At 58.6% G+C, this 13,578-nt stretch overlaps 1 protein-coding gene across 1 annotated transcript in view; it reads left to right on the top strand.

Moving 5' to 3' along the window:
• The first annotated feature begins 1,609 nt into the window (after positions 1 to 1,609).
• The window catches only part of SV2A (synaptic vesicle glycoprotein 2A), a 36,129-nt gene continuing 24,160 nt past the window's right edge, over positions 1,610 to 13,578 (top strand). The window contains exon 1 of the mRNA XM_026656310.1: positions 1,610 to 2,198. Within this exon, the coding sequence (XP_026512095.1) occupies positions 1,610 to 2,198 (589 nt within the window). The remainder of the gene's footprint in view (positions 2,199 to 13,578) is intronic.

Here is a 13,578-nt window from a genome sequence, read left to right as displayed (position 1 = left end):
TTAGGCTCTGTAAGGTGGGAAACTGAGGCATGAGTCCAACTAATTTAGGCTTAATCAATTTTTGCCTTTATTTATACATTTTCAGACAATTGTCACTTATGTTTATGCCAGACAGTAAAGAGATAAAATGGAATAGGTGGGGAACCCAAGTTCTGGGAAGCTCTCCTACCCGTCCTGATGGTTGTCTCACACTCTGGCCTCCGGGCTCCTCCTTCAGTCTCATTCCTTCAGTTTCCGGTCTGGTATTTCTCCGATTTGCGCCCTCGTTCACTTGGTTCTTCCACATTTCCACGTTAGAGTCGTTCGCTTTCCTGCAGCCAACGTTATTTAACATCACACATACCCAGTTCTCCATCGAGCCACGTTTTCATGATTTGTTTTTCCATCCTCCCGTCTATGCTGTTTGTACCATGCCCGGGGGGTCGTTTGAAAGGGTTTTACCTTGCCCTCCTTAGCCCCCTCTTGCAGACCCCGGAAGTACTCCACATCGCCTAGGCTTGACTCAGGCTGGCTTAATGGCCAATAAAGTTCACGCAAACCTCAGAGTCCTTAACCGCAAAATAATCCAAAACAGTCTTCAAGGAAGCCCCCAGTCATGAGCGCCACCTGCTTCCGCCGGCTCTCTCTGGCGGGAGCTCAGCCCTTTGGCCCTGCTTCCAAGTTTGTGTGCGTGCGTTCCTTCCTTTCCTTTCTCTCTCTCCACCAGATACACCTCTGCACCTTCGTCCTGCCCTTTATAGTAGACCACCTGGTTCCCCTCAGGTGGGCGCCATCCTGTAATCAGGATTGGTTTAGCCCCAAGCTCTCCAGCCTATGGGCAAGGCACCCTGTTAGTTATCAAACTAACGCACCGTCCTCCTTCTTTGCCATTCAGCAATTGGCCTCGTGTTTTGGTATCATCGTCCGCGCCGCATGGGTCATCCTCAGTTATTCGTTGATTTTAGCTACTGCTTCTCACTGAGGTGCCAACGGGAGAGCTCTCGCCCGTCGGCTTAGAGCGTCTTCCTCAAAGGGCTACCCTGCCCTGTCAGCATATTTTAAGCTTTTCCAAATGTGGGTTTTCAGGGGACCTTTGCCAACGTCTCGCATCCTGCTTGGCAAACCATTGAAAAGCCTTGTCTGTAATTTTGCCTGTTGCGTTTTTGAGGTACTTCATTTGGGGTTAGGGCCTAGATATTGAATTGTTCCCCAGCCACGCGGTACAGACAGCAGCCTCCTCCACTGGGAAGTGGCTTTTGAGAGAGGGAGCATGGATGCCCTTTCCTACCTGATAACGCCCCCCCTCTGTGTTTGTTCCCCCTCCCAGGACCGTCTCCATCTGCTGCCGCTCAAGGGAGACTCGCCCAATCGACCCGCCTGGCCACTCCGGCGTCTCAAGCCTGGATTAAGCGAATGGGTCGCGGTTCAGTGCCCTCGATCGGCCGCCGTTGGAAAGCTTGTGTGCGTGCCGAAGATTCCCACCGCTGCCCCCTGGCCTGAGGAGACGGGGAGGGGCCCTGTGTGCTCATCCAGGAAGACCCGCCCTCCCCCCCCCATCAAAGGCGGTTCCCATCCTCTTCTTCCTCACGCCAGTGAGATCTGAAGGCGGGGCATCCGCAAGGGCAGAGCCATGGATGAGGGGTTCAGGGACCGCACGGCCTTCATCCGGGGGGCGAAGGACATTGCCAAGGAGGTGAAGAAGCATGCCACTAAGAAGGTGGGCAAGGGCGTGGACCGCGTGCAGGACGAATACACCAAGCGCTCCTACTCCCGTTTCGAGGAGGACGACGATGAGGAGGATTACCAGCCCCAGGACGGCTACTACCGCGGCGAGTCGGCCAACGATGAGGAAGGGGCCTCCAGCGACGCCACCGAAGGGCACGACGAGGACGACGAGATCTACGAGGGCGAGTACCAGGGCATCCCCCGCAATGACTCCCTGAAGGCCGGGGACCAGCTGGCCGACAACCAGCAGGTGGTGAGCGAGTTCAGAGACTTCGAGGACCTGGAAGGGGACAAGAAGAAGGACAAGGAGGAGCTGGCCCAGCAGTACGAGCTCATCCTGCAGGAGTGCGGCCACGGGCGCTTCCAGTGGACGCTCTACTTTGTGCTGGGGCTGGCCCTCATGGCCGATGGCGTGGAGGTCTTCGTGGTGGGCTTTGTCCTCCCCAGCGCCGAGAAGGACATGTGCTTGTCAGACTCCAACAAAGGCATGCTGGGTAAGTCCTTGGGATGCCAGGAGGGAAGGGGGGGGGACGACGCTGACCCTCGAAGGGGAAAGAGGCATTCTGGGGGATGGTGTTCCCGGAGGGAGCCTAGCAACCATAGGCCCGAAGCAGTGCATGCTGGGAAGGGGGGCAGGGAGATATAGGCACTCCCTTTGGCTCGGTGTGGAGTGGGGTCCTCGTGAGCTGAAAGTTCGTTTGGCAACCCCACCCCTCTTGGTGTCCTGCTCCCAAATGCACGTGGGAGTGCTCTGCTGTGGGTGACAGTCATTTTGAGTGCCTAGCACTCTCACGGTTAGCGCATTGCCTGGTTCGAGCCATTTTTTGAGGGGGGGAGCCCCCCTTGCTACAAAGCCTTTCAGTTGGGTCCGCCCACCCCCACCCCACCTGCAGGGCTCAGGATTTAGTGTGCAGAGAGCCCCCTCCCTGCCCCCAAGCTCCTATGCGATTAGAGTAATTGGTGTGTGCGGTGGGATAGCGGATGGGGCTTTCCAGAAGCCCTGAGTTGCACTCCTGCCAAGGCCACAGTAAAAGGGGGAGGACGCTGGCCCTGAGTGGGAGTTCAGATTATTCTCCCTTCTGGTCTCCCAGCTGGTGTGACGCAGCTCCGTACCATGCTGGTGGGAGCAAAAGTAGTAAAAGTGGCTCCCAGCCCCAGGCAGACCCCTGTTGGTTTAGGAGCACAGGTTGAACCCACCCTGGGTTGTACCGTTGCAGGGGGCACACAGGGCGTGGCCAGAATGGGATCCGGGCCCCAATCAGCCAGGCATGTCTGCGATTTTGTTTTTCTTTTGGCCCATGGCGGCAGGCCACCTTCGAAAGCTGGGAGAGGCTCAGTCAGTTTTCGCTGCCTCTTCCGTAGCACATGGCAACTGGGGTTTCTGCCCTGGCTGTGCTGTGTGAACAGAGGGTAGTCTTGCTCCACAGGGAGTCGGGCAATTTGCTTTCCCAGTGGGTGCACTCTGCCCTCCTCCCGCCCCTCCAATGGGGGCTTTTGGTTTTGGCTCATGTTATTTCTGCAGCAGCTCCTGTGTGTGTGCCTGAGGCATGCCATTGCTTTCTGGTGGATGGAATCGGATCTCCCAAGCTCTGTGTCATAGCCCCTGTACTGCTAACAGCTGATGGGGATTCTAAAGCAGCAGGGACCTGGCTTTTCGGGGTGGGAGGTTGAGTTCTATCTGCCCTGCGCCGTATTGAAATCCATCAAGTCCTTGGTAGTCCTGGATTTGGTTTGTCACGGCTCTTCACCTCTTTGTAGGAGAATCTCAAAGTGTCTTACAGGTCAGGCCCCATGATCCATCCCCTAAGGCTGGTCAATATCCTCCCCCTGGGAAGCAGTGAAGTGAAATGACTTGGGTCTCGCACACAGTTAGTCAGAAAGCTGGGAATAGGACCTAGGGGTCCTGACTCCCACAGGCTGCTGCTCTAACCACTAGACCTCGCCCTCCTCCCAAAACTGGGATTGGAACCCAGGAGTCCGGACTCTCAGCCCCTCCCCCGGCTTTGAGACGTGCACGCTCTGTCCTGAGTCCGTTGCGTGTCCCTGACTGTCCGGTCCCAGTGGCTAAAGGCCAGCAGCTCTCGGGGGTCTCCTCCCAACCCCTGCACGGCCATGAAGACGGGCTCTCGGGAACTAGCCAGCTGGCGCCCGGCTCTCTCCCGAGTGGGTCCCTGCGGCTTTGATTCCTGCTGAGTCAGTGCCGGCGCCCGCGTGACGGGAGCCCAGTGGGAAAGGCCGCTGCACCTGGGAGACGCAGGCCCAAGGAAGCTGGGGGGTGGGTGGGGGGGCTGGGACCAATATTGGTAGCTTGTGGATTTGATCCAGCTTGGGACGAACCGGAACCCATCCCCCTGCTTAATTTGGGAGAGCCTACTCCATGGCCCACAGGCCTTCCTCACCATGAACGTCCCAGACAGAGCCAACAGTGGGCCTGGGGAGCCCTGAGGGGTGGGGGGTACCTGTGCCCTGTGCCGCATCTCTGGCTAACTAGAGCATTGGAGTCTGGAGGGGCTTTCGGTCCAGAGCTGAATCCACTGCAAGATCCTTGGCTAGCAGGCCCCGGCTCCAAGACCAGAGTGCACGGGCCAGGGAGGATGCGCTGGCCTCCCCTTGGAGGCAGTGCCCCCTAGCGGGTAGAGACAGCGTGCCCCAGCTGTGTGGGGGAAGGGGGTGCAGCTCCTGAGCCCCCCCCCTGAGAGGCTGTTTCAGGGGACGCCCCTCCCTCTGAGCTGGGTAGGGCAGCATCCTCGCCTGGACCAGGCCTTCGCGTTTGGGTTGTACGGCGGTGGCTAGCGGCTCTTTTGGGCCGTTGCTTTTCTCTTCAGCCCAGACTGAGAGCCCAGATCTCCCTCCGTGTCCATCCCTTTGGAGGGGGTGAGCGGGCTCCGTCCCCGGTTAGCACAGCCACCCTTGCTGCAGTCAGAGCTGCACCCGGGTTGCCACCTCCTCTGGGGGATGGGGGCGTTGCCTTCCCAGCGCAGGCAGGCAGGGATCCGCGGCGGGCAGCGCTGCTGTAACCTAGGAGCGGAAGCCCCGGGACCCCTAGGGAAGGGTTCTGCGTAGGTCCCTGGGGGACCAAGGCTGTGCCGTGCCAGTGGCTGATGCTGTCCCTCCAGAATCTCAAATGCTGAGTCAATGAACTGAGCCTCCCCAGGAGATGGGCCTGCATCGTTATCCCTGCTTTACACATGGGGAAACCGAGGCAGATACTGGGGCGGTGACTTGCCCTAGGTCACCCAGCAAATTGGTGAAGGAGCTGGGAGTAGAAGCCAGGAATCCTGACACCCAGTCCTCTGCGGTAACCACTTGCCCCTACTCCCCTTCGAGAGCTTGGAACAGAACCCCAGAACGGCCCTGGCTGTAAGGAAGGCTCCAGGCTGGCTTGGGAGGCGGGGGGCAGCCTGGGGTGGGGGACGCTGTTCCATACAGGCCTGGTCAGTAGCCGCCTCTCCCTAGTGAGTGGCAGAGCACTGGCCGAGGGAGGAAGCACTGTTGGGTGGGTGTGATGGCCGGGGTGTAGTGAGACAGCAGAGCTTTAAATAAAGTGCTGCTTCCCCTCCGGAGTGTTACAGCCAGCGAAGCAGCGCGTGGGCTGGAGCCCGGGGTGCGCTGGGCGAGGGAGTTCTCTTTCCTTCAAGTCTAGGTTCAATAACTGGGGAAGGATTCATCCCTCTCGCTTCCTTTGAGAGCGGGCTGCGAGAGGGAGCGTGGTCTAGTGGGGAGAGCAGGAAGGGACCTGGAACCCCAGGACTCTGGGTTCTAGTCTCCGCTCTGGGCGGGCAGTGGTGTCTAGTGGTTAGAGTCAGGGGGGCCTAGTGGTAGAGTGAGGGGCCTGGGTGCCCCATAGTCCCTCCCAACCTGCAGCCCCCTGCTATCCCAGCCCTGGGCTCCCCCACTATACCTCTGCTGATGCCCCTCAGTCCCAGCTTACGGTGCCCTGCTATTCCAGCCCCGGGCTTCCCCCAGCTCTGCCCGTGCCTTTCCATCCCAACCCACGTAGGAGAAATCCCAGGTGGACTGTGAGGTGCGCCCATACCGATATCCTGATGCCCCAGCCTTGTCCTGCGAGGGATGAGAGTGGACTTCAGTCTTTATGGCCCTTTTTTCGTTTTTCTTTTCTGGTGCCCGTAGCTGGGATTTGTAGCCAGGTCTCTGGAGGCTGCGGCCCTCACCCATGGCACCTGTCGGCTCCTGCCCCCTCTTTCATTTTTAAGTTCTGTTTGACTCCAGTAGTTGAGCCAGGCCAATGACCAGGCGAGTAGTTGGTGAGATGAGGCGCTGCTCTGTGGAGCGTCAGGAGGACTCTTGCAAGTCAAACTGCGGTTAGAGCCTGGGTCTGGACGGTAGGATTGCAGGCTCGTATTCTGCAAGGGGAATGGGATCTAGGGGGGAGAGCAGGGTTATTTGGGGAGTCAGGACTCCTGGGTTCTGTTCCTGGTTGCGCTCCTATTTCTCCTAAAAGATCTGCTCTCGGAATGATTTTGGAGCAGCTCCCTGGCCTGTGATACAGGAGATCAGACTAGGGGGGGAAACTGAGGCGCAGAGAGGCCAAGCTCTGTAGGATTTGCTCAGCGGTTGGGACGTAGACCAGACCTCTCGTGTCCCCCAACAGGCCTGTAGCCCAGGTGGGATTCGCACCCGGATTGCTTGAATTGCAGGCGAATGATTTCTCCGTCAGGCCACACTGCTTTCCTCGCCTGACTCTGTCTCCCGGATGGATAATTGTGAGGCTAATGACAGCGAAGGGCTCAGGCAAGCGCCTCGCTTGGTAGAACCCAGCTGGAAATGGGGGGCGGGGAGCTGGATTTGTAGCCAGGGGTGGCTCGTGCTCTGAAATCCCTTTGGATGCTGCAGCGGGCGAGAGCTCCCGGCCGGCAGTGACAGTCGGTGACTCACCCCCTGCGTCGTCCTCCTCCTCCCTCCGCTGTCCTCGAACACCGGCATAATTTAGCCAATGTGAACGGCCCCCCAGCTTATCTCCCTGCACCACTGACAGCCCCTCCAGACCTCGGCACTGCCGCAAAGGGCTTAGTGGGAATTAATTCCAAATGAAAGCAAGCAGGAGGAAATTTTGCCTGAGCGGCTACAGAGAAGAGGAGTGAAGGGGTGGGGCTGCTATAATTGGGGAGTGGGGGGCAGGAGTCTGGGAACCTGGGGAAGACCCAGAGCAGCCTGGATTTCAAGCGAGTTTTGTGCTAGAGGAAGGCACCGGATTGACGCCCCCGACATGCGGCGATTTGAGCAGGTGCAGGCCGCACTGCGGCAAAGCTTTGCTCCCCCGCCCACCTCGAGCACTGCCCGTCACAGCCCTGAGCGGGAGCTACCCCCCCTTGAAAGAGCCGTGGAGATGGGGAAGGGAGCCCCCCCTCCCACTTGTGGGGCGCTCAATCTCCACGGCCCTTTCAATCCTTGGCCTGTCTGCGGAGTCCGTCCGCCCAGGGGCTGTGAGCGGAGCACCTCCCTGTCCTGCTAGGAACTAGACTGAGCCCCAGCAAACTCGTCGCATGCCGGCGTCGCCAGACGACAGCCACACCCAGGCCTGAGCGTGAAAAGCGCCTTCGCCCCATCTCCCCGGCCCAGACCCCAGGAGCTGCTTGGTCGCTGCTTGGCGTGGCCCTTTGCAGCTTCCCCTCTGGAGATCTCCAGCTCCGAGAGCTGTTGCTGGCCCTGTGCGTAGGGCAGGGCAGGAGTGCGCGTGCATGGGGATGCGTGCAAGACGAGACACGGGCAGGGGGTGGGGTGTGCAGGATGAACACAGGTGGAGGGATAAGCAGGGGGAGGGCGTGTGTGCATGTGCCAGGGGCCATGTGTGTGCAGGGGGAACATGCGTGTGTCTGTGTGGAACCACGAGGCAGCGCCCAGCTGTGCGGGAGGCTGGTTCCCGTTCGCCTTTGCTTAGCGGCCGGCCCGGCCCCTTGCATTGCCCCTTCCAGCGCTTTAGTGCGACACTGACGGGATCTGGGCTGTGGAGCGGTTCGTCGGGGAAGCTCCTCGTCCTGCCCTGTGTTCCCCATCCCCAGAGGACTCCGGCCCTTTCGTTGAACTCCTGCTGGCGGGACCCGGCATGAACTCTGGAAGGACCCTGCCTGGCAGCAGTTGCCAGGAATGTCTAGCTGCTAATTCAGTGCTTGGATTTGCTTGGGCCTCTCTCCGTGGTCCCCCTCCCAGAGTTGGGAATAGAACCCAGGAGTCCTGACTCCCAGCCCCCCTGCTTTAGCCACTAGACCCAACTCCCCTCCCACCACTGGACTAAAAAACCCAGGAGTCCTGGCTCCCAGCCCCCCTGCTTTAGCCCCTCCCAGAGCTGGGAATAGAACCCAGGAGTCCAGTCTACCCCCTGCCTCTCGGTGTAGCTCACCCCAGGACTAATAACTACAGTTCCCTCCCCACCCATGGTTCCCAGGACACGTGTTCTGAATTGGCTGATAACAGCCCCAGTCCTGGCCCGCGCCTGGCTGTCTGCGGCTCCTGAGGACTAATTCCTTAGGCTTCAGGATCTCTCCCTTTGATAAGCCATCCGCCCGTTACCCTGAGCCTTCCAGCCACCTCATCGGCTCCTCTCTTTTCCTTCCCGAGCTTTGCACTGCGCTGCACATCTCATTACGGGGGAGGCTGGCTTTATTCTCTGCCTCCCTCGCTGGCCCTGCAGGCTTCCCGGAAACGGCCCATCTCTCATGCCCCCCCCCGTCCAGCCACCTTTCCGAAGCATGTGCCTTGTGCTCGGATGAAAGGGCCTGTGGCAGGGGCGCGGTCAGGACTCTGCCTGTCTTCTGAGCATGGGGGCAGGCGGGGAGCTGTTTCTGCAAAGGGTCAGATCAACTCCACTTCCACCATTGCTCTTGGAGCCTGTGCACAGGGGGCTCTGGGGCTCTGGCTGAACATGCTCGGGGGGGGGGGGGGGCTGCAAACACTCTGCTTGGAAACCGTTCTGCTTCTAACTCACGTTTTCCCCGCGTGTCTCCCTCCTCTCCTCGCTTTACTTGATGTACCCCAGTAGTCTGCAGGAACGGTTACCCCGTAGCCCCAAGCGCGGCCGAGGTGGCTGGGGGCTCTTACTGGAGAACAGTGTAGTGTTTGTCTTTAGGGAGGCTGTGCCTAAAAAGAACCATGAGTGGTTTGTTCCTCCCCCGCCATGGCTGAGCCCCCAATTCTGGTGGGCTTTGGGGGGCACTTCTGTCGGTGTCGAAGAGCTCCTCCGTGCCAGCTGCAGGGCAGAGCGGTGTTGGGATGTCACGCTGCGGCGCTTGACAGTGCCGAATTCAAACGTAAACGTGACCGATAAAGCCATTGCGTTTGTTACCATGCCGCGCTTCCGGGGCGCGGAGGACAGGGCCTCCTGCAGACCGGCGATCTCTCTTGTAAGCCCCGCAGAGCTGGCTGGTTCTGTGCCCGGGTCCCACCTGGGGCCGTGCTCTTGGCAGCTGTTGTGAGCTCAGCCGGATTAAGTGGCATCGGAATCTGGTTGGGAGACTTCCAACGGGGCGACTTGACCCTGGTGCCCTTCCCTTTGAAGCCACGGCCTGGGCCAGGCGGTGCCAGGGGCACTATGGTCACACGAGGCTTTACCCCCGTGCAAGTAGGGGAGCCAGGACTCTGAGCAGCTGCCTTGCGCTTAAAGGCTCCAAGCATTGGAAGGGAAGGGTCAGCGGAAACGGAGCGGGAGAAAGGGGAGCCCCCTGCAATACACAGCAGGAATCCAGGATGGGCGGGCGTTTGGAGCTGGGTTGGTGAAGGAGCCAGGGGGCGAGAAGGACGAATCTGCCTATTCCTCCAGGAGGCGCGAGGCGGCTCTTGGAAACCCGAGTGGGCGCTTGCGTCCCCTGCCAGGGCTCAGTGCAGCACGCAGGGCGAGGGGGATCCAGCGGCAGGTCAAAGTACTGAGCACGGGTGCTGCGAAGGACTGAGCCCCGGGGGAACCTGTGACGCGAGGGGGCAGTCGGGTGGCACCTTGCACACTGGCCGGGGCATGTGGCTTATTGGAGGCTATGCAGGGCAATGCAGCTGGGTTTCCCTGGCATGAAGGGGGAGATGGGCCTCATGCGCCCTGCTCTGGTTGGCAGGTGTATTCTGCTGTGGAAGCCGGGCCCCATCAGCCTGGGGACTTCCAGGTGGATCTGGCTGCTGGGAGCGATACGCTGCTTCCCATCGGCAGGTGGGGTGGGGGGAGGACAGACCCCAGGGCCAGTGGTGGAGAAGCCAGATGGCGTATAAGCGGGATGCAGCAACGGGGAGTGGAGAGAAGCCATCTCTGGATCCTGCTGCTGGAGGGAAAGGGTGGCTGAGAGGGGACAGTCCCCGTGTCCCATTCCCGTCCCCTGTGCCAGCCGTTTGATTATTTACCAGTGTGGTAGCATCTAGGAGCCACAAGCATGGATCCCTATTGTGTGGGGTGCTGTATGGGCCGTGGGCTGGGACCCCCCTCCAGTGCGGGGTGCTGTACTGGCTGTGGCCTGCGGCCCCTCCCCGTGCAGGGTGCTGTACGGGCCATGGGCTGGGACCCCCCTCCAGTGCAGGGTGCTGTACGGGCCACGGGCTGGGACCCCCCTCCAGTGCAGGGTGCTGTACAGGCTGTGGCCTGCACATCCCCCACCCGTGCAAGGTGCTGTACGGGCCATGGGCTGGGACACTCCACTCCCCCGACTTCCGGGGCACTGTACAGGCACATAACCAAGAGCTGGGCCCTACCCCAAAGAGCTAACAATCTAAGATGGGAGATTTGCTCCTGGGGCGCAGAGCCGAGACCTGGCAGCATGGGCACCGAAGGCTGCTCCCGAAGGAAACAAACCATGCCCGGGCGGACGAGCACAACCTCTTCCTTTAGGGTTGAATTGAGGGGCAATCTCTGCTCTCCCTGTCGGTCCCCCCCCAGCCCTGGATTCAATGGGATGGAGCCTGGGTGGAGGAAATTTTCTGGCTGGATTAAGTGGGAGGGTGGGAGGGTGTTCCCTACGGGAACAATCCTGCACCAGCCTCGAGGTTCCGCCAGGTCGTTCCATCTCTAACGTCTCTGGCCCTGCTTCGCAGGGTACGTCTGTGCTGCAGTCATGGGGTGTGGTCTGCACCAGCTTCCCTCTAGCCAGCCTGAGTATCCATCGCTGTGCAACCTCAGCAGCGTGGCCTTCAGTTCCAGCCCGCCCCTGTACCCTGGCTCCTTCCTCGGAGGGCTAGCCTAGGCTGCAGCCCGTGCTGCTGCAGCTTCACTGCTAGTGGTACCCGAGCCAGCTAGATCAAAGCTCCCGCCTCTGCTGTGTGGACGTACCCCTAGTCACACTCCGGCAGCACAAAGGGGGTGGAAACAGCCCTCTGAGAATCCTACCCCCATGCAAAGGCCTTCCCAGCTGGTGCAGAGCTGGCATACGGGCCTTGCACCCGCCCTGTTCCCAGCCCCCGGCATGGGGGTGGATTAGGGGCGTGGCTAGAGAGCACTGCACTATGGGTAGCCTTTTGATTCCTATGGGAATCAGAATGTGAGTTAGAGCAGCCCCGAGGCTGCTGTAATTTACACCAGGGTTGGACAGAAGCTTGCCTGACCCCAGAATATGGGGGGTGGGTAAAGGGGCTTAGGAGCGCTCTTACCTCCCTGCCCCAAGTGTAGGAAGGGCGGGACTATTAATCAGGCACCCTGGTTCCAAAGCCAGCTGTAGGCTCGATCGCTTGAGGAATATGGTTCTTCCTGGTTCCATTTGGAAATGTAGATGCCCCCTTGCCACATGTGCCCCCTTCCCCGAATCCCCCCCAATCTGTCCAGAAGAAAATGGTTGTGGCTTTTTGCTCTTCCATGAGGCCTGTCACCTTGTATCACGCTGACGCATGGCCCTGTGACTGCAGCTCAAATCGAAATGAAAGGCAGGATAAAAATAGCTGCGTCTCCTCTGCGTGCGCTCTGCCTCCCGGCACTCCACGGCTTTGCTGTGGTGGCAGGCTTCCCACCCCGCCAATAAGCCAGTTCTTCCAGCCCAGGAGCCCAGCTGGACTTTGTCTCTTAGTTTTGCTAGTCAGGGCTGGTTTATGATTTCTCATTGGGCAATTTCTCCCCTGTGTTTTAAGTGGATTCAGCACTGGCGAAAGGGCCCCGCAGACCAGCGCCTCCTATGCACGCAACTAGGATAGGCATCGGGGTGAGCTTCCCCTAAATACGGCCCGTCACGGCCACGCCCCAACCCTGCCCTGCAGGGTTCACCTTGTGGGCCTGTGCAGTCCCGGTGGGGACCCAGTCTTCCAGCTGGAGCCACCAGCTGCTGCGTGGACTGGAGAAGGATCAAGGCATCACAGACCCTGTTTTAAGGCGTGATCTTTAGGGTAGGGCATGGGTGCCTATGCTGAAGTTGGCGGGCTTTGTACAGGTTTCCCATTGATTCTCAGGAGCAGGATTGGTGTGGACAGCTCAAGCTTGTACGTATCCCTCTGGAGTCTGCAGACATCGAGAGCCACCATTATGTCCCGGCACCGGTTTGGTCCGACGAGCAGCAGCCTCATTCTCCCCATGAATACACTGGTGTAAAACGGGAGTCGGGGGGGTGCAGGAGTCTTTCCCTCATCGCTCTGTTGACTGGTCCTGCAATCCAATCCTTGAGCCCGGACAGACCCTTCCTCGGACCTGCCTGCGTGGATCGATTGCAGGGTTGGGGCCATAGCTTTGGGTTCCCTTTTGGGATGAAAGCCCCTCTGGAAACGTCAGGGAGTCCAGACTGGGTCAGTTCTGTTGGACGTGTCAATTTTCAGGCGAGAAGGGACCGTTCTGATCATCTCGTCTGGCCTCCTGCACAGCCCAGCCTGGAGAACCTCCCCTAGCGATTCCTGCATGGAGCCCGTAACTTCTGGTTGAGCTAGGATGTGTCTCTGAGAAAGAGGTGGCCAATCTGGAAGGATGTTGGGAGCTCAGAAAGGGTTCAGAGAAGAGCCACAAAAGTGATTAAAGGACTAGAAAACCTGCTGGAAGCTAAAGCTAGACAAATTCAGACTGGAAATAAGGTGTACGTTTTTAACAGGCAGAGTAATTAACTCACCCAGGGTTGCGGTAGATTCTCCATCACGGGCAATTTTAAAATCCAGATGGGATGTTTTTCTACAAGACCTGCTCTAGGAATTATTTTGGAGCAATTCTCTGGCCTGGGTTATCCAGGAGGTCAGGTTAGGTGATCAACAATGGTCCCTTCTGGCCTTACATCTATGAATGTAAAGACTCAAGTGATTGAGAATCCCCTACGTCCCTAGGTGCGGTGTTCCCAGGGTTCAGACCCCTCACTGTTGCAAAATTTGTACCTTATTTCTAGTCTGAATTTATCTAGCTTCAGGCCATGTCTACACTATGGGGACTATCCTGGCACAGCTACGGTGCCCTACTATGTTGGCATAACCCCATAGAGTAGACCCAGCCTGAAGCAATGGAAGGGGTTTTTCCATTGGTGTAGGAACACCACCTCCTTGACCAATGGCAGCTAAGTCAATGGAAGCATTCATCCGTTGCCCTAGCTGCGTCTACACTGGGGATTAGCAGATTTATTTGGGCATAAGTTTTTTACCCACGAAAACTTATGCCCAAATAAATCTGTTAGTCTTTAAGGTGCCACCGGACTCCTCGTTGTTTTTGTGGATACAGACTAACACGGCTACCTCCTGATACTGGGGATTAGGTCAATAGAGCTACAGTGGTGTGACTCTCTTCCTGAGACGCAGGTTTTCCAGGCCTCAGATCATTCTTCCGAACCCTTTCCAATTTGTCAACAGCCTTGTTGAAGTGCAGACACCAGGACTGAATCCAGCGGAGCGGCTGAAACTGAAAAACTGGGGGGGGGGAATAGTGAATGACAATTCTTCCGATTATTTCTTTGGAACGAAACGATCCGTTTAACTCATTTTGGGTTGGTTTTCGGT

Source organism: Terrapene carolina, unplaced genomic scaffold, assembly GCF_002925995.2.
Source record: "Terrapene carolina triunguis isolate 2854851 unplaced genomic scaffold, T_m_triunguis-2.0 Scaffold227, whole genome shotgun sequence".
NCBI classification, from domain to species: Eukaryota; Metazoa; Chordata; order Testudines; family Emydidae; genus Terrapene; species Terrapene triunguis.
This window is presented reverse-complemented; position numbering and strand designations above follow the sequence as displayed.